This window comes from Syngnathus leptorhynchus, chromosome 6, assembly GCF_054491065.1.
Source record: "Syngnathus leptorhynchus isolate UIUO chromosome 6, UIUO_Slep, whole genome shotgun sequence".
NCBI classification, from domain to species: Eukaryota; Metazoa; Chordata; class Actinopteri; order Syngnathiformes; family Syngnathidae; genus Syngnathus; species Syngnathus leptorhynchus.
In genome coordinates, this window is record NC_141200.1 from 3,710,574 (window position 1) to 3,737,829 (window position 27,256).

Genomic DNA, 27,256 nt, shown 5'->3' on the forward strand with positions numbered 1-27,256 from the left:
AACAATCTAATAGAAACCAGCTGACATCAAGCAAAAAGCAAACAATGGAGTGACTTTCTTTCCACAATTGATCAATTAAAAATTTATATTACGTGGGTTTTTTTATCTTCTCAAAAGCAATTATTTTGAATTATTTTTTCGCAACACATATCCCCATAAAAGAAAAATACAAACTAACCAACAACAATTGTTGTTTTCATGATGCACCATTGAAAAAAAATGCTTCAACGCTGTATTAAATATAACATGATGAGTGTTGACTCTTGGACTACTGCCACTACTTTTACGCTCAATGAACATTTTCTTTGGACGTGACTTTTCGTACCAGTACTTCCTTTCAAAGTGTAAACACATTGAATTGGGCACATGAAGCTAAAATAAACTGTAATCATATTCAATAATAATAGCGCTTTCCATTCACATGGCGTTTATTATTATTATGCCTTCAGACGTCTTCACACGAGGCTTTCATGTGCGATGTCACTTGTTGCTAGGCAGAATTCACCAAGCACAAACCCATCAACAAAATCCTAACCCAAAACTAACCACCCAAACCCAATGCTAACGCTTACTTCACTCCTAAGCTAACCATAAACATGAGCCTAAAATAAAAATGGGCCTAAACCATCAACCCCATCAACTTTGCTCCAAGGATTTGATAATAAAGTTTTTTTTCAACAACCCATTTGTCCTATCGCAAGTTTTAATATTCGCAATGGTTAACTAGTTTTTGTCTGACAGTTGAGAAGGTACAAATGTGACCTAACTTTGCTCTTTCTGTTAACACGGCTTGATTCGCGTGTGTTAGAGTGATGTAATATTTCATTCTCAAAGTCTACATCATTCGCCTTAAGAATCAGCCCCTTCTTACATAACATTCCCAAAAAAAGACATTGGCAGCTTAGGAAGGCCTGGGAGTGGCTAAAAATAGAACCCTGGGCATGAAAAGGAAAGGACGAGGTTATATTTAGCCAATGAGACACCCCCTACGCTTCTATTAATAGCGTGAGATGTTGCTTTTGGTCCTGAATGTACCGTGTACTTGCCAGGACATCTCGGCGTACGCGCTTTTCTCTGAGTCAAACAGACACATGCCCCCCTCTGAGGTCTGGCTTTTTTGGGCTCTCATCAAATCTGCACTCACTATCGCTTATTCCCGAGCAGTCCTGCATGCGTGCATATTCCGTGCTCGTGGGAAATTTAAAAAAAAAAAAAATCCGACGATGTGCGAGCGATGGAGCGATGAGAGATTCACGCTGAGCTTGTTCAAGTGGGCTTTATTGCTTTGGAGCGCCAAAGAACCGATCCGGCAATGAATGAAGAGGATGACAAGATGTGTGATTCCCTAAGTGGGTACAACCTCAAAAGTTAAGGGTAAAAAAAAAGTGGAATCTGGGTTGTTGTGAGATTTGAATGTCCTCACACAATTTCAGATCAAGTCAAATGAGAATTCATTTTCTTAATCAACCCCCAAGACACATTCACACTAACCATAGGTTATCTCAAACTGAATGCAACATTTAATTGTTTGTTCTATTTTTGCACCTTTTCTACTCTTGTCAACGGAACTGCGATCCTTTAAAACATTAACCTGCCATGTGTTTCCTATGTATTGTGTGTGAGTGCCAATTAAAGCTTCTATACTTGGCTAGCAGTGGGAGGCGAGTATTATAAGAAAATAATAATAAAGGATTGAACAGGGAGTTAAAAGTCAGACACTGTGAACCACAGACAGCTCATTAAAATGTTGGCCGGGACTTTAAAAAAAAAAAGAAAGAAAGAAAAAAAAAAAAGTTGTAATTAGCACCCTGTCACTTGCTAGCGAAGCGGCCCACGCACTTGGTGTGTGGGATGGGCTGCGCGTTAAGCATCCAAACATTGTTTACCTTCTTTTTTTCTTTTTAACAGTGCTATTAAAAATTACAATGAGAATGTCACTCGGTAGAGCGCAGACATCCAGCGCGGTCCCAATATTTGAACATTTGTCCACCTGCATTAGCATGCAGATACCATCCTAGTTTATGCTAGCGCTGCTATAATGCTAAGTCATTTTTTTTACCCAACTCCAAATGTTTATGATTAATTCCTAAATACATATACATCATATTAATACAAATATTACTCCTATTATCTCAAATAAAATGATCTTCAATTCTATAACATTTATCAAAAATTCTCAGTGGTGACAAAGAGCAATTACAGACAAGTATTTTTTAATAGTAATATTTATTGAAAGATTCTTACATAAATAACCATTTTGAACCAATTTCATCATGGCTTCCATATACAAGTAAAACCAGTGCTGGTTTGTGACGTGGCAAACAGATGGCACATGTTCTCATCATGGGTGTTTTCGTGTTTACACGAGCGTCATGCAAAAGCCAGGAACAGCCAGAAATGAAGTAAAGGCTCGTTTACTTGGAGTTAAGGAAGACCGACTGTTTCATTTTGCAGCGGGATCTGTGGTCTGATCTGTGCTCGTTTTTTTTTGTTTTTTTTCCATGGGATCAGGCCACCAGCGAGGCTCTACTCAAAGGTTTCCATAAAGCAATACAGTTCGGTTCTGGAGACATTTTCATAAAGTCCATTGGTGACAACCCCCATCCTTCTGCTATACAAAAACCTGCTTTTAGTGGATTTTAAGCATCCTAGGAAGTTATTTTGGAATGTAAAGTCACACAGGAGATAAAATAAAGTTCGTGAAAGACAGTTTTTGGTTTTGTTTCCCAGTGGTACAACTCATGCACATCTACAGTTTTGGGCAGTACTTCGGAAGAGTTGAAAGTATCCACAAATTGTTACATTTCTGTAATTTTTCAAGAGAAAAAAAAAAAAAATTAGGATTTGGGGGGGCTTCTGAGGGTGCAGGAATTCTACTGTTTCAAGTCACTTTGGAATGGAAAGTTCAGTGCAGGAGTAAAAAAGTTTTGGTTGAAGAATGAAGTGGGAGACAAAACCGTGGATTTTTTAAAAATTATTTTGTACTTTTCAAGTCATTTTGGAGTCGAATGTCATACACGGTTGAAAGCAAGTACTTCCTAGACAATTTTTGGTTGAATTTTCTAATGTTACTACCCTGTCCTTCTCACATACAGATGGACCAAAATTGTATTTTGGGGCTTTAAAGGCTTTGTTTAAATGTCCAGAGGTTATTCGTTTGTTTCAAACAGAACTGTATTGCTGATTGGAAACGTAGCAGACAACTTGGTTGAGTCTGACAGAGGAGTGACTTTGGATTGTTAAAAAAAACCCACAAAAAAACCCCCCTGAAAATAAAATATTTATCTTTAGGATTAGTTGCACAATTCCAAGATTGACCTTGTCAGATTTTTAAGGCAAAACAGTACAAAAAAATTTCAATTAGACTCTTATTTTGGAAATCCACTTGCTAAAAAAGAACATACCCATGCAAACCTAATGCATGCTCGGATAAGAGAGGATATTCATCAGCATTCCGTGGAATAACCATGTTCATATTATCAGAGACAAAAAAAAAAAAGGGGTCACATGGCCTAGCTGGCTGCAATGTGAATGAATCGTGGACGGAGGCGGCGGCGACCGCCGCTTTTCTTGCCTCGCCGTCCATCAATGCTCTCCATTGTTACTCCCACACGGCCTCATAGGAACAGTGATTTCACACTTTGCGGCATCATGCGACCAAAAAAAAATCCAAAACCCACCCTCGAATTCCCCTGTCGTCATGTGAACACGATTCATTCGCTCTTCCTGAGGGCACATGAAAACATGCCAAACAACCAATTGTCCAATAAAAATAGATCCTTAAGTGCTTTCAATATATATTTATATATATATATGGAACGCTAAACCCAAACACATTGGAATTGCCTCTCGTTTCCCGGAAATCGATTTTGAAAAATGACTCATCCTTCTTGCATTCAAGTCACTCTTTAAACTCCCTTACATACTTTCAAATCCGTTTAGGCATCGACATTTTCAAATGATCACGTCTACAAGATTCCTAGGAAACCATAATCTACCAGCACTGGCGAGCTATTCTTAGAATAGACCCGTGGGCTACTCATATGCTCCTGGGGGGGAGGGGGGGGGGCTACCTGATGCACGTGGACACCTTGTTGGTGATCCCTGAGCTAAACCTGCGCAACAGCAAGCAGTCTAAAGCAATCGAAATAAAATTATTGTTCAAAACCATTACAGCAAACCAACGCACAGTAATGTGCAATAGTATGGGGCCAAAAGGAAGGCCAAACTCGTTAGCAGAGTGTGAAACTGTTCAAAATAGTTCGAAACTAACACAGCAGAAAAAAAAACAAGCCATTAAGTCTTCTTGAATACTAAAATCAAAAAAAGATCAGTACTGCCAGTACACTGAGCTACGACACTTAAGAGTTAGTCGTGCTTGTTAGCATCAGCTAATCAGCTAATTAGCCTGCTGAGAAGCGCAACGGGTCAATCATCACTGATTCATCTGCCAGTGTCGCATCGTTAGCTGACATCTTTGTGAAGTCTTGCTATTTCCCCCATCCCTGCCTTAAAAAAAAAAAAAAAGTTAAATGTCTTTGTGGTTTTTTTTTGTTTTGTTTTTTTAAATAAGGTCGCTGATGGCACAATTAATAGCTAGCGACATGAAAGCACTGTTCCTCTGAGAGCACAATCAAAAGTCGGCCTGGTTACACAAGCGTCATGCATGTTTCATACGTGCGCCGGATGCACATCTGCGAGACGAAGGGAGCGTGGGCGACGTCGAGGTTGTCGCCATGAATAAATGAAATGAAAGGCCCTTATGCCTCGTGGTACACGCTCTACGAGCTCCACACTATATACTATACTCGAGATATACTGTATGTACTATACACCCACTGGACACAACATTAGGAACACAATTCAATGAAATCCAATGCAGAAAAAAAAAAAAAACACTCACAATTTTTGGGTTGGATTCCACATAAACACTAAGTTTTAAAAAGGCTCTAGCTAAAAAAAAAATATATATATATATTGAATGTTCAATTTATTTATAATTCGCCAATTTACATAACGGGCCACAGTTTTATTATTATTTTGTAAGAAAAAAAAAAAGAATTACAAAGAAATCAAAGCAACATTTACATAGTTTGAGAAGCCAACCACAATAATTGAAATATTTAAAAAAATAGCATTATCTTACTAAGTCAGAATTTATTTTTGCTTTAGATATTATTGAACAATGTACCTAATTTAGTGTCCAGTGCATTGACTTTACATAATTTCCTGTCTGCTTATCTGCTTTCGGCAATTGATGCTACATTTGTCTCTCAGGAGTAAGGGGAAAAAAAAACATAAACAAAAAAAACCATGAAACTAATCATCATAAAGAGTAGAAAAAATTCTGTCAGACCACCCTTCCATTGCCTACAATACACTAAACAATTACACTCAATAAAGTATTTATTTGAATGGCAATGCTACGGAGTGTCAGTGTTCACAATATACAGTAATAAAAAAATACAGGCCTGTCGTTCATCATTTAAATATGAATAACTCAACACAGAAACACGGATAAGGCCTGTTAGTCATAATTTAAATATGATTACAGGCCTCGGTACAAAATATGATACATAAAGAAGCAGCATCACATATAAGATAAATATCATGAGCCCATACACCAAAGAAGGCAGATATTTGTACAGTGTATAAATATATACTGTATTCATATGTATAAGAAAACATTTTACAAGCGTGTATTGGATGTGTATTTTGAGGCCTGACTTTAGAAAATGTTGTAAACCTTCAGGACGGGGCTAAGAATTGTTTTCATACGGTGAAAAGGAAATGAGCGGTTGCTTGTTTGTGCTTGACTTCACACACAAAAAAAATAAAATAAATAAATAAATAAAAATACAAAATGAGGGTCGTGGCTCAAAGTGTCAGTGCAGTTTGGGGAGGGACTCTTTCCTGAATTTTAACGGGGTGCAGCACAAATATTCGCCCCCCCCCCCTCACACCCCTTTTAAGTTTGGAAGTGGCTCTGAAACGTTGGCAGCCGAAAGCTAGAAAGACAAATTAATAAATCAGTGAAATAATTCATTTATGGATCATATTAATTACAATTCCTAATAAGAGATTGGCAAGGAAATGTATCACAACTTTGCGACACATTTATATTTGTCATGCGAAAATACAACTAAGAATAGAAACGCCATCGAGAGTTCCGATATTGTCACACTGGGTTATTGGCAAATATCTTGGATCTCAACAATCGATACGATGAAGACTGTGAGTTACTCACAAATTGAATAGCTGGAATCTTTTTAGCACCACCTGATACTTCACTCCTATAAATTTGTCAAGAAAGGGAAAATATTTAAATGCTACAAGAACTATTTACTACTGGCTTCATTCCCTCATTATTTTTTATGTTGCTTTCTTTAAAAAAAAAATAAAAAATTTGCAACCAATGCGCTTGGGATCAAACGGGGAAGAAATATTAATAATTCAAAGACTTGAATAACAACAATAAGAAAATAAAAATAGACAGGCTAGCATGCTTTGGCAACACACTCAGAGGTAGGATGACAAAAGATACGCCCCCAAAAAAAAAAAGAAAAAAAAAGAATGCCAGACTGTAGTCCTGTTTTGAAGCGAAGGTTATGGAGTACTGCCTAGCTACGGTTCCAAAAAAGCCGTGTGGAAGAACGTGGCCAAAAGGTAAGGCTGGTTCAAGTCGGTGGGGCGGGACAAAGCCCTGAGTGCAGGACGACAGTGCATGCTTCTCTTTAACTAGCACATGCTCCATTTAATAACATCGGAAATATGAAAAAAGTCACACCGTTCTTCATCCTCGCCTCCATTGGTAGTTTCATCCTTATCCAGGCCTCCACTTGTAAACATTTATTTACGGAGAGACACACAAGTGGCATCTGTTACCGTCATGCGGAATAGGCCACGCCCCCTGACACAGCAACCGTTCCCACTGTCGCTTTTTTTGCAGCGTCCACGTGCACGGCGTTCCGACAACAACGTTCGGTAACCGCCTCAAAAGCTTCCAGTGAACATTTGGAAGAAGAAGGTAGAAGACGAAGCCCCCCCCGAAGCTTAGATCCGGCTTACCCGTCTGGCGAGGAGAGGGTGAAGAGCCGGTGGGGGGCACGGCGTGTAAGGGGGGGGCAGCGGGCCGGGTTTGATCCCCCGCGTCCTCATGTAAGACAGGAACTGGTCGGGGATTTCCGCTAGCACTTCCTTGGCCAGTCGGGCCATGCTGAGGATGTGATTGCCCCTGCGGTCGATGTAATCCCGGAACGGAACAAACTAAAAGACACGAGGGGGGGGGGGGGGGGTGGTGAATAAACTAATAAATAACATTTAATCAAATGCCCTTTGAAATCGGATTTGGAAATGTGTCATACCTGAACAATGTCCCGCTCCGCAAAGCGTCCTTGGGAGGAGATCCTCTCTTCGTCCCCATCGAGTTCGATCATTTCTGGAAGGGAGGGGCGGGGGGGGGGGGGGATTACATCACACACAAATATCATCCTCATAACTACTTTCCCAAACTGCTTCACCACTTTATATACTCGGGTAGTTATCTTCCTCACTCGTGTGAATCATTAGCATGTCTATAATTTATTCATTCTTATTAAAAAATACGATCCAATTAAAGGGCAATATCTTGCTCTAATGTGCCTTCGAACTTTGTGTTATGGCAGACTAACGGTTAGCATGTTAACATTTTATCCGTTGTCATTAGGGAAATCGCTGAAAGGGAAAACTTTTTGGATGTTTACACTTGATCCAATTGCATAAAAAAAAAATAATAATAGTACGCAACAGGTCATATCATGTCGCTCCGTTTAAGCATCACAAGTGTTTGCATTGAATTCCGTATCATTACTCCTGGCCGATTCTATAAATAAAAAAACTCGACTTTTGCTGCGACGTTACATGGGAAATAAGCACTCGTCTTCTGCCGCGACAAGGGGGAATTTTCCCCTCCGTGGCGGCGTGCCGGGGAAGAGCAACAATTATCGAGAGGAGGGCATGGAGAGAAGCCTTGTGCCATGTGGGAGTGGAGATAGCGAGTTCGGAATGGAGGATTAACGTCAAACACACACACACGCACGCACGCACACAAGCACGCACACGTGCAATATGCACGCCGCTTACCGTCAAATTCTGCTGGTCCGACCCCGACAATTATAATTGACATGGGCAGAGAGGCGGCCTACGAGGGTGAGAGGAGAAAGAAGGGATCAGAGACAAGAAGGGGGATTTGGAACTGTTTGCTATCTTTGGGGCTGCAGGCTGTCAGTGGAAAAAGTGCCGCTAATTACTGGCTGAGCCCATGAGAAAAAGGAAGCACCATTGGAGGAGGAGGAAGAGGGGGGGGGCAAAATCAATCTGCCTTTTTCTTGTCTGCTCACTTTTCTCATTTTAATGTTGGTTGTTAAACAAAGATTGGAAACTTCCGGCGAGGTAGAGCTTGGCGATATGGTCATAAAAGTCAATCACTAACCAATAAAGGTCTTTAAATTCACAAAAGCATTCAAGCTAGCATTTCTATCCCTACCACACACATACAAATTTGTGTTATTATACCAAAACACAAGTGCTTACGTTGACAATGGACTCTTTGGTCTGAGCCATGTCTGTGATGACGCCGTCTGAGATGATGAGCAGGATGAAGTACTGAGAGCCGTCCGTCACCGCCGACGCGTACCTGCAATGTCGGGGAAAAATTCAGCCATGAAATTTGGTAGGCTTTTCTATCAGGAGATGACCCACAAAATAAGTCTCAAAACGACATCCACCATCTCGGTTTGAAGTGGTTCAGTCCACGTAGAAATGAGGTAAAAACTGAATCCAGTTTTACTTAGCAACATAACATTTGGTCAGCATGTGAGTAGACCCACAAAAACCTTTTTTCCTTTCAAGCAGCCATATTAGCGTTACTTTGACCTTACTACCAAACTTGAAGCATAGATGGGCAATTTTTTTTTTTTTTTTAATGGCAAACATTTGAGCTTTCTTCATGATGTGTGGGTGGAGCATGTCGGTGAACTTTGATAATTGGCCATAAAACATGCAAGGCTTATTAGTACCTGGCCACGTGGTTGATGACCGGGGAGAAGTGGGTGGGTCCGTAGAGACGCACTGACTTGAGACTCTGGTAATAAGCCTCCATTACGCCCTCGATGCCGCTACAGTACGGATTTTGCGGGTTGCCGTTCTGCGTACACAAAATTGATGACGATGAAACAAAGAAAGCGGCAAACTCTTAAAGGAGCCACGCTGCATAATTGAAGAGCTCCATACGTGGGAGAATGTCTATGCTCTGTTATAATGATGTCACCATGTGTTAGCCCTTATGCAGTGCGCCTGTTAGCGCTAATGACGCTGGAGAAACATCTGGAGGCAAGAGCTGACGAGCAGATGCAGTCTAGATATCTGGCGCCGTGTTACAGATCAAGGTCCAGATTTATGATTGACAAGAAAATGACATCATCATTTGACTGCTTCTTTTTTAAATGGGCGCTTTTATAGCATGGTTAGCTGAATTTTGCACTCATCTTCAGTCATATCTTTACAAATGCTAATGATGAGGTCGATTTGCATTCAATTCAGTACTCAATTCGGTTTGACATGAAAATTTAGTTGACAAGTCGATCACGAGCGGACCCACAAAAAAAAAAGTCTCAAGAAGCTTTGCCGAAAAACACAGGAAGATTTTTAAGAAGCCATTTTAGGTTCAGAAATGCACCCCATACTTTGTAGAAAATTCAGCCACTGAATCCAATTTCAATCAACAACATAACAATTGTCTGTCATGAGTAGACCACCAAAAAGACCATTTCGGCCATTTTGGTTGGAAGTGTCACTTTTGGGTTCAGTCATACACCCCAATAGTTTGGGAAAATAGTTTTAGTAAGTGAAGTGAAATTTGTTAAGCATAACTATCATGAGCAATGCCCGCTCTGCGCTCCTCACCAAGGCAAACTCGTGCGAGACGCGTCCGTCGGGTGGCAACTTGGCTCCGAAGCCGAGCGCCGGGAACATCTTGTCGCTGTCGTAGTCCTGAATGATTTCGCCTACCGCCCGAAGCGCCATGGCGTAGTCGTTCAGCTGGTACGGGCTCATATAGTGCAACGAGGTGGGCTGCGACGGGTTGCCTGCGACACGCAAATCGGAAGTAAGTCTCAAGTTACTGTGGCAAAAGTGTTAAGAGTTGCCCGCAATCAAATATTTTTTTCCCATTCATTTCTTATGATGAAAAAAAAAAATGACTTTCACAATAATATATTATGCCCTACAGTGATATCAAAGAAAAATTGCTGCATTTTTTTTTAACATTTGAAGAAATGACAGCCCCGAAACCATCACATAAATAATCACCCCCCCACACTCGCCTCACGCTTGAGCGCCTCTGAGTAGTTTTGTAATAAAAACTCACCGTGGCCTCCAGCCAAACTGCCAGGAATAAAACAATTATGCAGCTAATATCAGCATTTCCACTTACAATCACTTCAACCAGTGACGAGATGGCGGGGAGACAAACCAGCGCGTGGCCCCCAAAGTTAATTACTTTTAATAACTCTGCCGCTGTTACGCATGTTTGCCTCCAGGCACCTCATAAAGCCTTACGAAAGAAACATTATCGGTGCTTCGGAGTGGAAAGTTTGGGAGAACAGACGCCTTTTAGCTTTTTTTTTTTTTTTTTTTACTCTTTTGTGTCTTTTGGCTACTCTATGCAATGTGAGTGTTAAATATTGGATATTAAAAAATAGCAATATTAAATCCTATAAGCACGAGTGACATTCCATCAAAATGTGGCTTTACTTTTGACTTTCAAACAAAAGGCGACGACATCAATCTCAGATAAGGCAAACCCAGCGTGTTGCCTTCCAACACTTGAAGCGATAACACGCACTCACCGTTCGATGCTGTGAAATCGATCGCCACCGTGAAATTAATCTGCGTCCTACAAAGACCAAAAAAAAAAAAGAAGTCAGCGCTATCAATCTGGAAACGACGGCCAAGCGCACTTAATAGGCATGTTACAGCTCGCCTGTCCGTCTTTATTTTGGCTTACCCGCCTCGGATGTAGTCCAGGAAGGACAGCTCGGTGTCCACCAGGCACGACAACAAGGTGACCTGCAACATTTGATGTTTGCCGTAAATTTGAGTCCGGCGTAATGGAATCCACACTAAAACTCACCGTTCCTGAGTTTTGATACTTTTTCTTCTTCTTTCCTTTCTTCTTTGGATTTAGCACCTGTATAGGAAAACAGCAAGCAGCTTACATTGATTATCTTGCGTTGCCATGGTGACGCTCGATGAGTTCAAACCGTCGACGTACTAGAGAAACCAACTTTGTTTTAATCCGCCAGGCGTCCCCGTCACGCTGACTGCTGACTTCAATGTCAAACATCAAGGGAATGCTTTTTGCGATGTTTTTCTTTAGTGTACTGTGTAAAACGTGCGGCGCCTAACAAGCCACGGAAGCATGTTGTGTAGGCGAAATGGAGATGACGTGTTTGATGGCATGTAAAAGAGGCGCAGCGTTTTCATCTTTATCTTCTTCTCGTCAGCATTTTGTCTCACGCTCGACCTTCGCTGACGGTTTGATCAGAGAGGCGGGGTCAATGAACTCCGAATACCGAGTAATGATGCTAGCCCAACGTACGCCGCCCTCATACTTATAGTTGCACTATCGGTATTTACCGGTCAAGTGTTAATGTGTGGGCATGTTTTTCTATCTATGTGTGTGTGTGTTCTTGTTTATCTACTTTTGTGTGCATATAATGTATAGAATGTGTCTTTTCATGTGTGTGTGCACATGGATGTGTGTGTGTGTGTGTGTGTGTGTAAGTGTCCTTGTCTTTCTACCTTGTTTGAGTATGTGTGTCCTTGTCTTTATATATTTGTGTGTATGTGTGTGTATCAGACTTTTACCTCATAGATGTGGAACTGTGACTGGCTTCTTGACATTTCCCTGTAACTGGTGGTGAAGTCGCCGATAAAGTCGTGCCTATGCGTGAGGAAGGACACGGACAGGGACACACGTACGAGTCAACATGATCGCGTTAAAAGCGTAACGTGCAGCACATCGTGTCAGCAGATATGAAGCGTCCCCTCTAACGAGCCAATTGGCGGTGATCGTAATTGAGAGACATGGACGTTAATTGCTGAATTTGCAAATCCGTCATTGGGAAATGGCGTGAAAACCAATCAAACTTGAGCTAAATGAGTGGCTAATTGGGCTAATAATGCTAACAGGCTTTTGGGTTCACGTCGATCACCACTCTGCTTCTTTTTGCAACATGTATTCACCAAAATGTGAGCGTAAAGAAAGGAAACTCACCCTCCGTCTCTGTCCCAGTCGTATACTTCCACCTTGATGCTCCTAGATGGAAAGACACAACCGTTAAATGTCAAACAATCTAAGCTTGCACAAATAAAACTTTCAAAAAGTTCACACTCACAATGTACAATAAGACTTCGAGAATGTTTTGCCACCCTATCCGTGTATAATAGAAAAGAACCAAATGAAATAAAAAAAACAATAAAAAAACAAGTCCGTGACATTTGTCAGTGCTTTGAAAACTAAGTCTATAAAACACAATCTTTTAAAATATTCTCTTTTTTTTTTTTGGTAGCTTTTCTCATTAATTGTAATAAGTGACTTTCCTGACAGGTAATACAAGAACTGCCATCATCCTATGCTCTGATATTTAACCTTAAAATCATACATGAATAAAAAATGTGCTGCCGCAGGTTTAAGGTCAAGTCATTACAAATGCAAATCCCTTTTTCTTTTCCTTTTTTTTCAAACAAGAGCGGGGGTCCTGGTAATCCAGCACATAGTGCGATGTGAATGTGACACTATTCCAACCTGCTGTGCTTCCTCTTTTTAAATCTCAAAGGCTATACGCTTTAATCGCTATCAAGCGCCGTATGTATGTAAATTAAATATGTGATGGATTTCAACAGCTCTGTGGTCCCGAAAAATATTCATCAGAGTAAAGAAGTTAAAGTAGCTTTGCCTTCTTTGTGACTCATTAACCTCCAAGTAGTGACCATTAATACAAATTAGAGCGCATGTTCCACACGAGACATTATTCAAGGTTTATTTTCTGTAATGTTATGCGATTAGCATGAAAAGGGCTTACGCGAAAATGTGGCGCAAGGGACTGTTTGAAATGATATTCTTTATTAACTCAATTGAAATATGCGCAAAAAATGTCAAAGTGAAAAAATGGATAAGGGAATTTTACATTCCAACAGCTCGTTTATTGTTACTACCTCATAATAAAAAGTGCATGTTTTGTGTTTTTGCATAATTTATAATTATCATATTAAAAACAGACTTCTACATGATTCATGGTTTTTGATTTCTCATATCAATGTTGTACCTGTCGTAGTCACCGTTGCAGAGCGCCCTGACGGGAATCTTGAAGGCCTGCCACACGGGATCCAGAGTGTTCTTCACCACCTCAGTCTTGTGGCAAATGGTGAACCTGCCAGAGACACGTGTCGGCATGTACACAAACCCGCGTTAAAGGTCTATATGTGTGTTGTCGCATAGCATTTAGGCTGCCTCAGTGGACATCAAAACCGGAAGAAAAGCAGAATTTGTTAAGTGGCAGGCAGGCCTGCTTTCCCTGCAGGGCCAACTGCACTTCCCTTTTTAAGTTTCGGGGAGGTTTACAATGGCCGCAGCTTGACCCGAGAACCAAACAGGTCTTTTGCCATTATTCCCTCCTGGCAAATTTTTGGCGCCGCGATATTGCAATGGTGAATTTATGCTTCTATAATTTCATTGATATATAGATTGCATACCAGATTCACGATTTACTATTTTATAGTTGTTGTTTTTTTTAAAGATTTTATTTCATATCGTTATAATTATTCAAATTATTTCCATGTAGTTTATTTATTATTTATTTATATGGTCATTATTATTATTATATTTTTTTAGGATTATTATTATTGATTGAAAGGCTAATTCGTGTACCCCCCCCCTTTCTGGATGAACATAGCAGATGAATATAATACATCCAGTATAGAAGATTATATAAGAACAACACATTTAGTGCTTATAGAGTGTACATGGCCGCTTTCTGGAGCGTGAACAATCAGTGTCTATATGTGTGTGTTAGTGTGTGTGTGTGTGTGTGTGTGTTAGTTAGATGAACAACGGCGGAGGCGAGCTGCAGCTTGTCAACTCACGATCCGTCTTCATTACTACGGTAGAAGACGAGGAAAGGGTCCGACTTCCCAAAGAAATCCTTCTTGTCCAATTTGTTGCCACAGAACTGCAGCATGACCGACTCCTGCCGGCATCACATGCACAAACAAACATACGCACACACAAACACACAGTGTGATGGCTGCCATGGTGACAGAGTATGATGGGATGCTGCGAGGAGACTTTCCATTTGAGTTAGTTCCATTGTTAACTAATGCCTCGGCGTCATTCATTCTTCCTACGGCGGCTCGGCTGAGAGTTGCGAAACATTTTACACGGCGACTCAACATGCCGATGTACTTCTCGTTCTTTTTTTTTTTTTTAACTCATAAATATGATGTCTGTAAGTATATTTGGTATTTAATGATAATAACAAAATCGCACTCAAGAGGTCAAAATTCATATAGACTCTTGTTACCATGGCAACTAGCAACCAAGTAGAATTACTCTCGCTGCCGTGGACCTCGAGACAATCGTTGTCGAATGAATCTATAACATAACAGAGCGTCTGAGTGAAGCTGAATAATGCAAATAGAGAAAGAAAATATGCTGACATCATCATTTCTTCTTCTTATGCTGGATGTGCAGCAGAGAGAGGCTATTTTTAGCAAGTCCGCTTTTGGACACTCGCCTTCTAATTTTAGCAGCGTTGGGAGCGTCTACGGACAAACAAACACAATCTCTGTGCTGCATTTAGGACATGAAGGACGTTTGTGTGTCGGAGCTACAAACACTCTCTCCGTGGTGCATTAAGGACACATTTGTGTGGTTTACCCGGCAGTTGCTCAGCTCCTCGGCTCTCACGATCAACGTTCCACATTTCTTACCGGGAATACCCCTGCAACACAACACATCATGACAAGAAGCTTAGGGCCACTTAAGTCCTCCATTTTTCTTTCTACGTTCATGCAACGTTGCAAAAAAAAAGTGGAAAATGAGGAAATTCACACAATAATGTTTGAAATATTTACAGTGGATGTTATCTTAGTGTACTACCAGATGTTAGCTGGCTGGCTAATTGATAATAACATGCTAAGTGCTAATAGGTGGCTAATTGACTTCCCGTCATTACACTTTATAAATACAGCTTATTTCTATACATTCTCTTTCATTTTGTTTTTATACAGTACAGGTCTAATTGTGTTGTTTTTGTGGGTTCTAGAAATACATTAACTTGAATGTATCAATTCCGCTTGGTCACGAAACAAATTAAAATGGCTTCCACTACTGTACAGTACATATTGTTGTTTTCCAACTCACATCAAAGCTTTTTCGAGTCGGCTTCCCAGCGAGCCTACAATCTCGCCCAGCGTGCAAAATGCCTGTCCTAGGAAATCCTGGAAAAGAGAAAAAAAAAAAAGTGAGTTCAATCTAAGACTGTCATGCTGTTTGTTTCTTTTTTTTTTAACATTGTTTGGCAACTTCTGTGCATTGGAATTTAGCTGGGTGCTCAAATCGATTTTTATTTCTTGGAGTGCTTAAATCTCCCAGTTTTTTGAACCTAGCATGTGTGGTGTCCTTGTTCATGTCTCGAAGGCCTCCACAAGAGATTGGCTTTAGGAGCAGCAACAACAACAAGAAGTCTGTGCAATGATATATGCACGCACGCACGCACACACACTCATGTTCACGTCCCGCAGGCACAAATTTGCTCCAAAGATGCCGGCCAGAAGAGAGCCAAAACACAGCAAGGTCCTCCTCCTCTTGACGACTAAGAAACATGACAAAAAAGCTGCGACCTTTCCAAGGGGAACTCGCTGGAAATCATATTCAACTGGCTGAAAATAAAAACAAGGTATCCATTATGTACCTTGGGTGGTTTCTTATCATTGCTGGCTCAATAATACATAAACAAATAAATAAAGAATCTTGAAATTCAATTATTAAAAAATTGTCCTTGCCCAATTAACAAATAATCTTATGAGATTATTATTTTTTTACTGTCAATTTCATTTGATAAATTATGTGCTTTAAACAAATAGTAATATTTTAAATAAAAAGCACAAATATATAAATATGACTAAATCCACCTCCTCAGCAAGTTAAAAAAAAAAAAAAGCGAAGCTACTGTATTGTCTTTTCCTAAAACAGCACCGACAAATAATCTTGTCCATGCCATGCGCATTTTAGCATTCATTAGCAAAACTAAACAAGACTGAAATATTTGAAATGTCAGGACAAAAGAAACCATAAAAGCTCTTAATTCCACATAAATGCGTGCTTTGTCAGTACACCCCGCGGTCTGCGCAAGGCACGTATACAAAGAATATGATCTGGAACAACTGATGAAAAACATGATTTTTTTTTTTTTTTTTGTTGAAATGATGATAGTGTTATTTATAGCAAGTGGATAAGGGGCCCGGTTGTTGACAATGTGGCCGATCTGCAATCCCACACATCCACACTGCTGACAGGATGCATCCAAGCATCCTCGGCCTTCATGCTGCGCTCAGATGGAGCCGGCGGGGGGTTATTGGAGTAAAATATAGGGAAGGGACCGAGGGGTTAGCCGTCTCGGCCACCAAGATGATGGAGGTGAAGGATTTGGATAGGAATGAATAACTGCTAAACATTTTGAATTCAAATTTTTTGGCATTGGGCTGATCGAAATATAAAGAGAGACACTCACATGCTTGGAGAGATTGTCACTTTTGCAGTCCAAGTCGTACCTGGGCAAAGAAGAGTGTGACGATAAAGTTTACACACCATTCGAGTCAACGTTTTGCTAGCAGGCTCCGCCCACACACAAAGACCAAAACTAAAATGTTTCTCGATTTAGTGTCCTTTGCCCATCTGTCTCGTAAACGTGATCCGATTTTGGTAGTGAATGGACAAAATGTCAACAGGCTCAAATGAGCCTTCTGTTTCTTTATTTGGGGGGGGGGGGGGGGGGGGGTCTACTCATGATAGACACCCCCACCAAATTTCACGTTGCGAAAAGAAAATTATTTTGTGGTTAGCTTCTGTTGGTAATTTTGGTGTGAGTGCAACACAATAAAAACAAACATACCTTGACAGGGATAATAATGTAGAGATGCAGTGTGTGTGTGTGTGTGTGTGTACGTGTGTGTGTGTGTGTGTGTGCACGTGTGTGTGTGTGTGCTGGCGGCACAAGGCACAGGTGCGCTTCATGCGTTGCGTTTGCCTCTGTCACTTTGGACGCCTCATGAATCATTCATGTGATCCCATTTCATAATGAGACACACTGACAAGTGTGCCTGTGTGTGTGTTCGTCCACGTGTGAGACAGCAAGAGAAAGTGATGGGAAGGGAGGCATTAAAAAAACAACATGATGGATGGATGTTGATTCGACCACACATAAACACAGACACAAACACACACATACACACGAAGATATCCCGCGGCGTCTCGTGAGCACAAATTTGTGGATGACATCACTCGGCACCGTGCCGGATAGGATTCCGCTTCCTGTGCTGTCTGTTTTTCTTATTGGGCTTACACTGAGGTCTTTTGTTCCATATTCTTGATATATTGCTTAAAGCACAATAATCAAATGACTGGTGGTAAAAAAATAAATAATGAGAAATTGAATTTTGTATTTAAAAAGAAAAGTTAACACTGCATTTGTTTTTAATTTTATACTCCTTCATTGTCCCCGGCCATATTTTTGATTCATTTAGTTTAGTCGTGATCAAACAATGACGACGTGATCTCCATTTCCTCATGATGGACACCTTAGCATCGCCATCACCGTCCCCACAAAATGCCTTGGAGTCAAATGGACTTATTTTTCCTCTCTGAGTGCAACCGAGCAGAATGAGAACGTTGCTCGGGAAAAAAAAAAAGTGACAAGAAAATGTGTCTTTTATTTAAAAGGCGGAATAACGTACATCTCCCTCCCGCACACAGCATAAATATTTCACGGTTAGCTTTGCTCCAATGCATGGAGAGCGGTGCGTGCGCACACACACACACACCCACACACCCACACACCCACACACACACACACCCACACACACACACACACACACACACACACACACACACACACACACACACGAATCAATGGTTAACTCACAGGTCAAAACGTAGATTCTGCCTCTCCTCAAAGAAATAATCCAAGATAAACTTGCGCACAAAGTCAGGGTTGAGTGTGTTGTCAATCACTTCTGTTCTGCCAAACTGTTTAAAAAAATAAATAAATAAAAAAGATAATATCAAGTCATATCAAATACAAGCGCAGACACAGTATTCATCATATACAATATCAAGTAGGACACTTTAAATTGGATGCTAAGATGGTAATGATATAATAATGCTAAACTAGTCAAACTTCAACTCTTAAAATGTCAGTCAATTTAAATGTCTTTTTTTTTATTGATGACAAAAACAAATAATCAAGCTTAAATTAAAATTTGTAAATATTAACCGCGAATACACATCCCTCGTGTGCACATCCAAAACCACTGGAAAAAATAATTCTTTTTAATAGTACAATAAAAAAATAACATCAACCAATAATGGTTGCAAAAGTGGTGGTCTGGAGGGATGTAAATAAATAAATAAATAAATTAAATAAATTAAATAAAATTTAAATAAATAAATAAATGAATAAATAAATACATTCAGCGAGTGGCAGTACAAGGCAAAATGGCCGCCCCATAAGGAATTGTTCCAAGCCACATTTAATAAGAACTGTGACTTGTTATAAAGGCGAGTTTGAGGGTTTGAACGAAAGTCATTTTTGTGTGTGTGTGCGCTCTCTCCTTTCACGACACCAGTAACCGACGACTGAAACATCAACGCATCCCATTGGGACGCAATTACACTAATACGGACTTTGCCCATTAGACGGCATCAAAGCGGCACGTTAAACCTGCTCGCTGCTATTTCAGATCCTTCCCTTATTGTGCTGCATAAAACATTTCTTGACAACAAAACACCACAAAGAAACAATTTCATCCTCTTGTGGTGCCCAAACCTGTGAAAAACAATAGTCCTGTTTCTATTGTCGGTGTCTCCAAACAGTCAGTCACCATTTTATAGCGCACACAAAAAAAAAAAAAAAAAAAAAGAAAAAGAAAAATGTCATTTGTGACTCACCTCTCTCCATTCCCTGTTTGCTATCCCCTGCGTGTACAGCACACAAACTGTGGAGAAAGAGGATAAGATGGAGAGAGAGAGAGAGAGAGAGAGGACTTGAAAGAGAATTTTAACAGTGACAACTTCATGCTGACGAGCTGAGAGCGTGTTTCCCCCTCGGACGGCATGGCGGGAAAACTCCCTAATTAAATGTCACTAGAAGTTTGCCTTGCAGCGTGACGATATGTCAGTGAGGGGGAGGATGGAATAGGAAGGGGGGAGGCCACGCTTGTTGTTTGCGTAGGTGGGAGAAGAAAAAAACAGGTTAGAGTGCGGCGGAATGTCCTTCTTATGGAGCGAGGACGTTCGATAATATTGATATGAGAGCGTCTCCCGTCCCTTGAGGGGGGGGGGGGGGGGGGGGGGGTAGGTTTTTATTTTTCCCCATTTCCCGTGAATGCGGCGCACCGGTGGAAAAAGCTAAGCGAAGCAATCATCCGGCACTAAAGTGACATTTCATTAACATGTGCGCCATCGCTACCGCTATGGTAACAAGTGTGATGAAATGATGTCATACTGAAAGCTTTCAAGAACAGATAGACATTCATATGAAGTGTTTTATTTTTTTTTACAATTATACAAGCAAGTCAAAATACTGATGCCCCCATATAAATTAAAGTCGGAAGTTGTAGCGTCAAATCGATGCTAATTCGCTAGCATGTATGATGTATGAGCGATTAATCGTGTGGAATGATCTGAAAAAACATTGCGGAGCAACTTCATCAGTCTACTGGAATTCGAATCCTTATTACAGACGCCGAAGCACACATTGTGGTGAAAACACACAACGTTGTGGAGTCAAACTGTCACATCAGATGTAGATTGGATGGAATAAATAAATGGCTCAATATAGAAACCTGCAACATTGTGTTGGACTGGAATGTCAATTGATTTGATAGCGCTAATTGATTCTTGGATGGGAACACCTGAGCACTACCCAGATCCAGGTAGTTCTTTTTTTTGGGGGGGGAAGCAAGAGAGGAGGAGAAAGGATGAGCATCCTCGCCTCGGTCAACGTTTATACAAGAAGGCACTTGTGCTGCGTCCATGTCTCTGCTATGCTGACAGTCACTGGCCACAGTCACACAGCATTAGGGCGCCTCAACACACACAAACACACACACGGCCACATTTTTAGGGCCTCAGGCACACTCTGGCGTACCATATTCATATTAGCTTATAAAGCCGGATAAAATTCCACTGTTTGTGCATATTACCATAGACCCTTTGTGCATATATGTGTGTGGGTCAGTAAGTGTTGGGAGGGTAGGAAAAAGCACAAATATTCAACAGGAATGATCATGAAGGGGCTTTGTTGAACTTAACATCAACATTTAGAGATGGTTACGAGTCTTCGGTGAGCCTGACAAAAAGAATTTTCCATTTCATTCAAGACTAAAAAATGTTGGTGATTAATTAAATAGGAATGACTATAGTACATTATCATATTATTATGAAAAATCGGATATATTGGGAGAAATGAGAGATTTGGGATAAACCTAAAAAAAATATCTTTCATGACATGCCGTTACTCCGCAATGTTGTGTGTGCGTGTCAATCAATATTTAGATTCCACACAACATATGTTCAGCCATATTGCCTTGGATCTTATGCTATGTAAAGACATTGAAATATTCCGCTAGGCTAACTAGTAAGTAGCTCCACAATGTTTTGTTCATTAATGTTAATGCTTTGGTGTGTGTTTGCGTGGGTCTTACTGGGATCCGATTTGGAGAAGGTGTCTCGGTCCAGTAGGTTTCTAAAAAGATAGAAAACAAGAGACAAACATTAGCGCTAATTGAAAAGCATCTTAATTAAGCTTACTCACTTTGCCAAACAACAAACAGACTCCTCTCTGACTGACGGCCTTTGATTGGTTGCCACGGAGGCGGAGGCATTAAGGAGAGTCTGGGAAGTAACATAAAGTGGAGCTTATTAAATATTTCAGACGTGCAGCAGTCGGTTTTCTCTCTCTTTTTTTTTTTTTTGCCTTCCCTCAGCGCCATCAAATTTACATGACGCCGCCATCTTGGGCTCTACCGGGAGGAGGAGAATGAAGATGTGGAGGATGCCGAACAGCTGCTCTCCGGATTGAGGAAATCAATTAAAGACGAGATCGGAGGGAGACCCAAAGTCTCGTGATATGAGTTACATGCAAAAATCAAAAGAGAGAACACAATTCACAGGATACTGACACGTCTCAATGGAAACCAATTAAGTTCTGTTATAGTGACACAAAGAACAGAAGACATCAGGAAGTAACCCAAGAATTGCTCCAGGAAAAGAACGAAATTGGCGACTAATGGCGATCATGTTCCATTGACGGATTTTGTGAGTGTGTGTGTCTGTGTGCACGCACGTGTGATGTGCCAATGCCAGCCAGCAGTTGCTACAGGGGCTTGTTTGGATGATGAAGCTATCATGCTAGCTGCGGGGTGAGCATGGCGTCGCTCGTGTCCCGTCCTGTCCCGTCCCATTTGACAGGCGGCGAGCGCCGCGCAGCCGCGCTGATGTCAAGTGATGTTTCTGGATCAGGCTCTCGGCTTCTGCTGATCCCAGCGTGGCCCAGATGGTACCAAACCCCCCCACCACCATAACCCCCCCCCCCCCCCCCCTTTCCCTTTAAATAAATGATAATAAACCGACAGGATGGCGTCCAAGCGCTTCACAAGTGTGTGGGAGTGAGAAGTGGGAGACTTTACCTGCCAAAGTAGAGAAATGGCGGATAAAAAGCCAAGAAATACGGCAGCAGGCAACTACAATAGAAGTGTGTGTGTGTGTGTGTGTGTGTGTGTGTGTGTGTGTGTGTGTGTGTGTGTCATGAAGCCATATGTCGTTTGTGCACGTGTATGAATGTACATGTGTGTATCTGTGTACATATATGTAAGTGTATTTGTGTAAGTGTGTGTACATTTTGTCGAATGTACTTGTGCGCAAATACACGTGTTGTGTATTTGTTCACGTGTGCATGTCCACCTAATCTCGATCGAGATACAGATTAAAAAAAAAAGAAAAGAAAATGGCTGAGTGGCTCTGCGTTCATCAAACATTTACAACGGCGTTCCCTCCTGACACCGGAATTACATTTGAACTCCCACCAGCGACCCGTCACGTGCTCAAGCTAACATGACTTAAAAGCAGCTTTTGACGCTAAACCAGATGAGACCAGACTTCTATACTTGGAAAAAAAACAACTAATTGAAATAATATATTTTGAGATAAAGGTCACACGAGATGCATCTTCTGTATACAACATGGACACACACAACATTTTGGAGCGACCAATTTAAGAGTACTTCATTGAAGTATTCAAATATACATTGAAGTACACAATACTGTGGAGCAACCCCATGTTCCAATCTAGTGGAATGCCTACTGATGCAGTCTCCATATAATGAGGCAGACTAGGCGGAATTAATAACTAGCATCGAACAGAACAAAAAACACGGAGGCACACAAAACCATGTGGAAGGACCACAAGTCACCCGAGTGGAACACTAACGGCTGTAAACGACACTACAACTTCACTTCCATACGAAAGGATGTCAGCTAAAATGGACTTTAATTGTCAGGGTGTAAGATAAAAAAAGATTTCAACCCAAGGAGAAGATTCGGAGGCGTTCGAAAGATTGCCCGAGTTAATTTGGAGTTCCGTGTTTTATGACGGCGAGCACGGCACCGGGCGGGATAGAAAGTGCGGCGGGAAAAGTAGGTCAGACTGGAAAACAACTAACTCATTTTGACTTGAATGACCACAAGGGTGCCATTTGGTTCAAAGGCTTTAAGACCTCATCACCCCCAGCTTGTTTCAGTCAGCGCTTTTCCGCCTTTACTCTTTATGAAACTGCAAACGAAATTGAAACATCAATTTTTCTAGCTTTTGGAAGTGTTGCGGGGAAAGCCGTTACCGTGTGAAAACGGGAATTTCAAAGTGTGAAGTTGAAAGCAATGAAGTATTTGATGCTGGTATCGTTTACTGCGTTGCAGTGCAAAAAACGCGCCAAGTAATGAATCTATCCTGCCTTTTGATGGGTTCCGTGTGAAAAAATATGTTTTGCGGGCTCTCCGTATAAAACTACAGTGGCATCCTCCCAGTTTTTCGAAAAGCCACATTTTTCCATGTGGCACTTCCATGTGGCACTTCCATGTACCCCCCCCCCCCCCCCCCCCCCCACCTTGGTTCGCTTGATTCTATATAAAAAACAAACTAAGCTATAATTTGGCAGTCTCTCTGCGTGAAAGGCTTTCAGTCTTCAACTCAGTTTTAAACTCAAGACTATTCTGTGAAAGAGATGATGGACAACACTTATCCAATACATACTCAAAAGCAAAAAACGCCGATAGAGAAGAGCATATTGATTCCACGCCTTAAAGGTTCTTCTTCATTACTGCTCTTGCACTGATGGCGTCTCTTTTCTTCACCTAGGCGAGGAAAGCGAAACGTTGGAGCTGACACATCGACTCGTCTCCCAGCGGGTCAGCAGGGAGTCTTCAATGGCGCCATTTCTCAACGCGTCAATGCTTCCGCGCCGCCTTCTGTGGGTCCTAAATGTCAAGGGGGCTCCAACTCCGCAATGCGTTCGGACCCTGAGACAGGCGACGGCCGTGTGATCTTTGACGCTCTGACTTTTCCAACATCTGCGTGGTTGCTCCATGCCGTCTGCTCGCAACACGCCCGTCACTCAAATGTGTGTGTGTGTGTGGGTCCTTCTGCTCTGATGTAAATGTGAAGCCTATGGCAAGAAGGATCATCTTCCAGACATTACGCACCGCAACAAAGTGAGAAAATCACACCGCCTATACCAGCACATGCAGAAGGGTGGGAAGGATTTTTAGGTGGGGCGAGGAACTGAGATGTATTTTCTGTCAGTAGGAGGCGCCAGTGATTCTTTCCAGGGAGGTATGAGTAGTAATCATTTCAAAGTAGTTTTTGTTTCAAGGACCTCTGGAGATAGAAAATATGCCTGCTTTAAGACAAAAAAAAAGGCATAACCTCTTGAGACTTTTTTGTGGGTCTCTTCATGACAGATACGCCGATCAAATTTCATCTTGCTTTGTGAAATTAGCTTTTAGTTTTCGAATGGTTTTGAGGTGTAGGCTGACTACAAAATTTTTGGGCATGGCCTGTTGGGACATTTTTGTGGGTCAACTTATGGTTGACATGCCTTCCAAATCTCATGTTGCTAAGTGAAGTAAGCTTTGAGTGCTGAATTTTTATAAAAGTTATTGGGTACTGTAAAATGGCAACTTGAAACCAAAATGGCAGACATCTTGTTCCTTTTTTGGTTTTGGCGTCTTTAGATGTTTTTTGTGGGTCAACTCATAATAGAAATTCCCCCCAAATTTCCTAATGCTAAGTCATATAAAAGCTGAAGGTGACTCTTGTCGACTGATGTTCATCAAGAAAGCCATCAAAGCTGTCACAAATCGTTTGGTCACGTTTAGCTCATGTGAAACGGTCACCGATAAATTTCAATCTTCTCGTCCAATCTCCGAATAAGATTTGCAAAAGGCTCGACCAGTACAATGACTTCTACCATGCTTGATGCTAAAATTAAACATAAATACACATTTATCTGGAAAATGTCGAGATGCTGCTGTACAAAGCTCATTACCATTACTTCTTTTTTCCCCTCTGATAGGGAATTTTATTTTTCATTTATTTTTCTTAAGTTAGCCCAGTGACTAAACTGGGGCACCGAGTCGGCCACGGATGGAATTCCACTATTATTAGCGGGAGCAGGGTAAATAAATTCATATTCAGCATTATAAGGGGGACGCATTGTAGTCGACTCGCAATATTTTGCTCACTGCATCTTTCAAGTCATGAGCCTTTCATTTGGTCAATTTTTGTAGCTTCGCAGAGTCATGAAGATATTGTAATGCCCTCGCATGTAAGCAAGGAAAAACAGCCACTTACACTTACAGCTGTTTAGTAAACAGAAAACCACACTCTCAAATGCAAAATGGGAACACTCGCAAGAAGCTGCTATCGGCCACTACTCACAATCAGATGTTCACACGCAGACTAACCAGTCAATCCTACTCAATTTACCACAGCCCTTTAAGATACACTTAGATAGAAATCCTATCTACAGTAACCACATAATAAACAATACAGTGCTATTTTTTGTTTTCATTAAAAACATTTTTTTGCAAATAATGGCATTTCAATTCATTTCAATGGGGTAAAATGAATGAAACTATTCAAGGCAGCACTGTATGATAATAGTAATAATAGTAATAATAATGATCAAAACACAATCTTTGCACGTGTCAGCTCACACATGACATCTTTGCCAAAAGCATCACAACACATACACAGAGTAAAAAATGCTTATGCCATACCTGCACGACACGGTAAGTTCAACTTTGGTGGCTGGGATAGCCGCGGTGAAGGGGTCCGCGTCCCCGATGCACGCCATTCTCCAAGCTGCAGTAAAGCCTCAGTGACTGGCATGAGAGGGACAAAAAGAAGCTAGATGATGATGAGGACGGCGGTGGTCGTGCCTTGAGGAAGAAGACAAAAGGGAGTTGCTGGTAGTAGAAGTGGTGGGACTGAGGAGGAGGAGGAGGAGGGAGAAGGAGGAGACTCCTCCGTCCGCTGCTCCCACCCGAGCGTCGATGTGTGGATGCTTACGAGCGCGGGAAAATGATGAGAGTGTGTGACAACACTGAGGAGAGAGCGAGAGGGAGGGAGAGAGAGAGAGCGAGAGAGAGAGAAAGAAAGAGGGAGAGGCGCGGGAAGGAAGGGAAGGGTTTCAATTGGCTGTGGAATAAAGCAGATGTGTGTAATAATTACTTTCATACCTGCATAGCACTCAGAGTAAGGATGAGAGAAGGGGGAATAGAGCAAGTGTGGGAAAGAGAGGGCAGGAGGGAGAAAGAGATTGTGGGAGAGGGAGGGAGAGAAAGAAAGAAAGGGAGACAGAGAGAGCGAGCTACAGGGATGGATGGAGAGACAGAGAGGAAGTGTGCGATAGAAGATAAGAGGAAGTGGGAGAAAGGGAGAAAGAAAGGGGGAAGAAAGAAAGGGGGAACGAGGAAAAGAGCGAGACAGAAATTTCCCATATTAAGCAGCTGTGGCTTAAAGCATCAGTGTGTAATTGATTGCTATGCAAGTGTAAAAAGAAGTTAATCACTAACTCCTAACTAACTGTGATGTGCAAAACTTGCACGTGACATCACTTCCTGTGTATCTTTCAGGATAAAAATGTCACAGCAAAAAGGCAAAGAAAAAGCAACATCATAGGCTGCATCCCAAAAGAAAAAAATAAAAGTGGGATCAAAGTCACGTAAAGGTGGTCCAGCCCGGCTGTGACTCAGCAGATGGTCCGCCATCGGGGACCACCTTGACCATCCCGGAGCGAAACGGCAGGCTGGCAGTGATGTGTGCTAACGATGGTTAGCGTCCATGCTAACCCCTCTCCTAAAAGCATCCGTTAGTGCAGGTCAACATGAAGGTCACATTTTAGAAAATATCAATGAATTGATTTTCTAATTAAGGTTCAGGAAAAAAAAAAAACTAATTAAGCACCATAACATTGAAATAACAACAAGCCTTAGCTTAGCATACTAAAACAAAAGAAAGTGAGGTCTTTAATGAGAATCCCCCGCGTTGAAAGGGTGTTTCCTGATGATAAGTTGCGCTGAGTCGGCATCTCCTCCCACATGTGCAATACTGCAAAAAGCTTCTGCGTGCTGCTGTTGCTGTTTTTAAATGAGGATGAATGAACGCCCGCGCATTAATAAGCATCAGCGTGCTGCCGCCTGGGACTCTTTGAGAAAACAACACGAGAAGTTGGACTGAAAGTTGGGCAATGATTGTCATCATGACTGAAGAGGGATCATGAAGTGAGCACAGAGCATGGTGGGATGTACACAGAGCAGAAATATCTCCAATAATAGAACTTGCAGTCATTTGAAAAATAATTCAAAACCAACCCACTG

General features: G+C 41.4%; 1 protein-coding gene across 1 annotated transcript; it reads right to left on the reverse strand.

Moving 5' to 3' along the window:
- Positions 1-5,186: 5,186 nt before the first annotated feature.
- Positions 5,187-25,807, reverse strand: LOC147055370 (copine-8-like). The gene is made up of 20 exons (XM_085914832.1): positions 25,655-25,807; positions 21,025-21,065; positions 19,268-19,314; positions 18,243-18,346; positions 16,833-16,872; positions 15,464-15,540; positions 14,978-15,041; positions 14,185-14,288; positions 13,368-13,472; positions 12,317-12,358; positions 11,908-11,983; positions 11,171-11,227; positions 11,045-11,106; positions 10,887-10,933; positions 9,943-10,124; positions 9,057-9,184; positions 8,572-8,674; positions 8,122-8,179; positions 7,365-7,438; positions 5,187-7,266 (listed from the first exon to the last, which is right to left on the reverse strand). The coding sequence occupies exons 1-20, from the start codon at positions 25,729-25,731 to the stop codon at positions 7,054-7,056; spliced, it is 1,701 nt and encodes a 566-aa protein (XP_085770958.1). The 5' UTR covers positions 25,732-25,807; the 3' UTR covers positions 5,187-7,053.
- Between the last annotated feature and the right edge of the window lie 1,449 nt (positions 25,808-27,256).

Coding starts and splice junctions, on each gene's coding strand:
- LOC147055370 (XM_085914832.1), bottom strand. CDS start 25,731: ATGGCGTGCATCGGGGACGCGGACCCCTTCACCGCGGCTATCCCAGCC. Junction 10,934..11,044: donor CTGGACTACATCCGAGGCGG/GTAAGCCAAAAT, acceptor TGGTCTTTGTAG/GACGCAGATTAATTTCACGG. Junction 9,185..9,942: donor TCTCGCACGAGTTTGCCTTG/GTGAGGAGCGCA, acceptor TTGTGTACGCAG/AACGGCAACCCGCAAAATCC.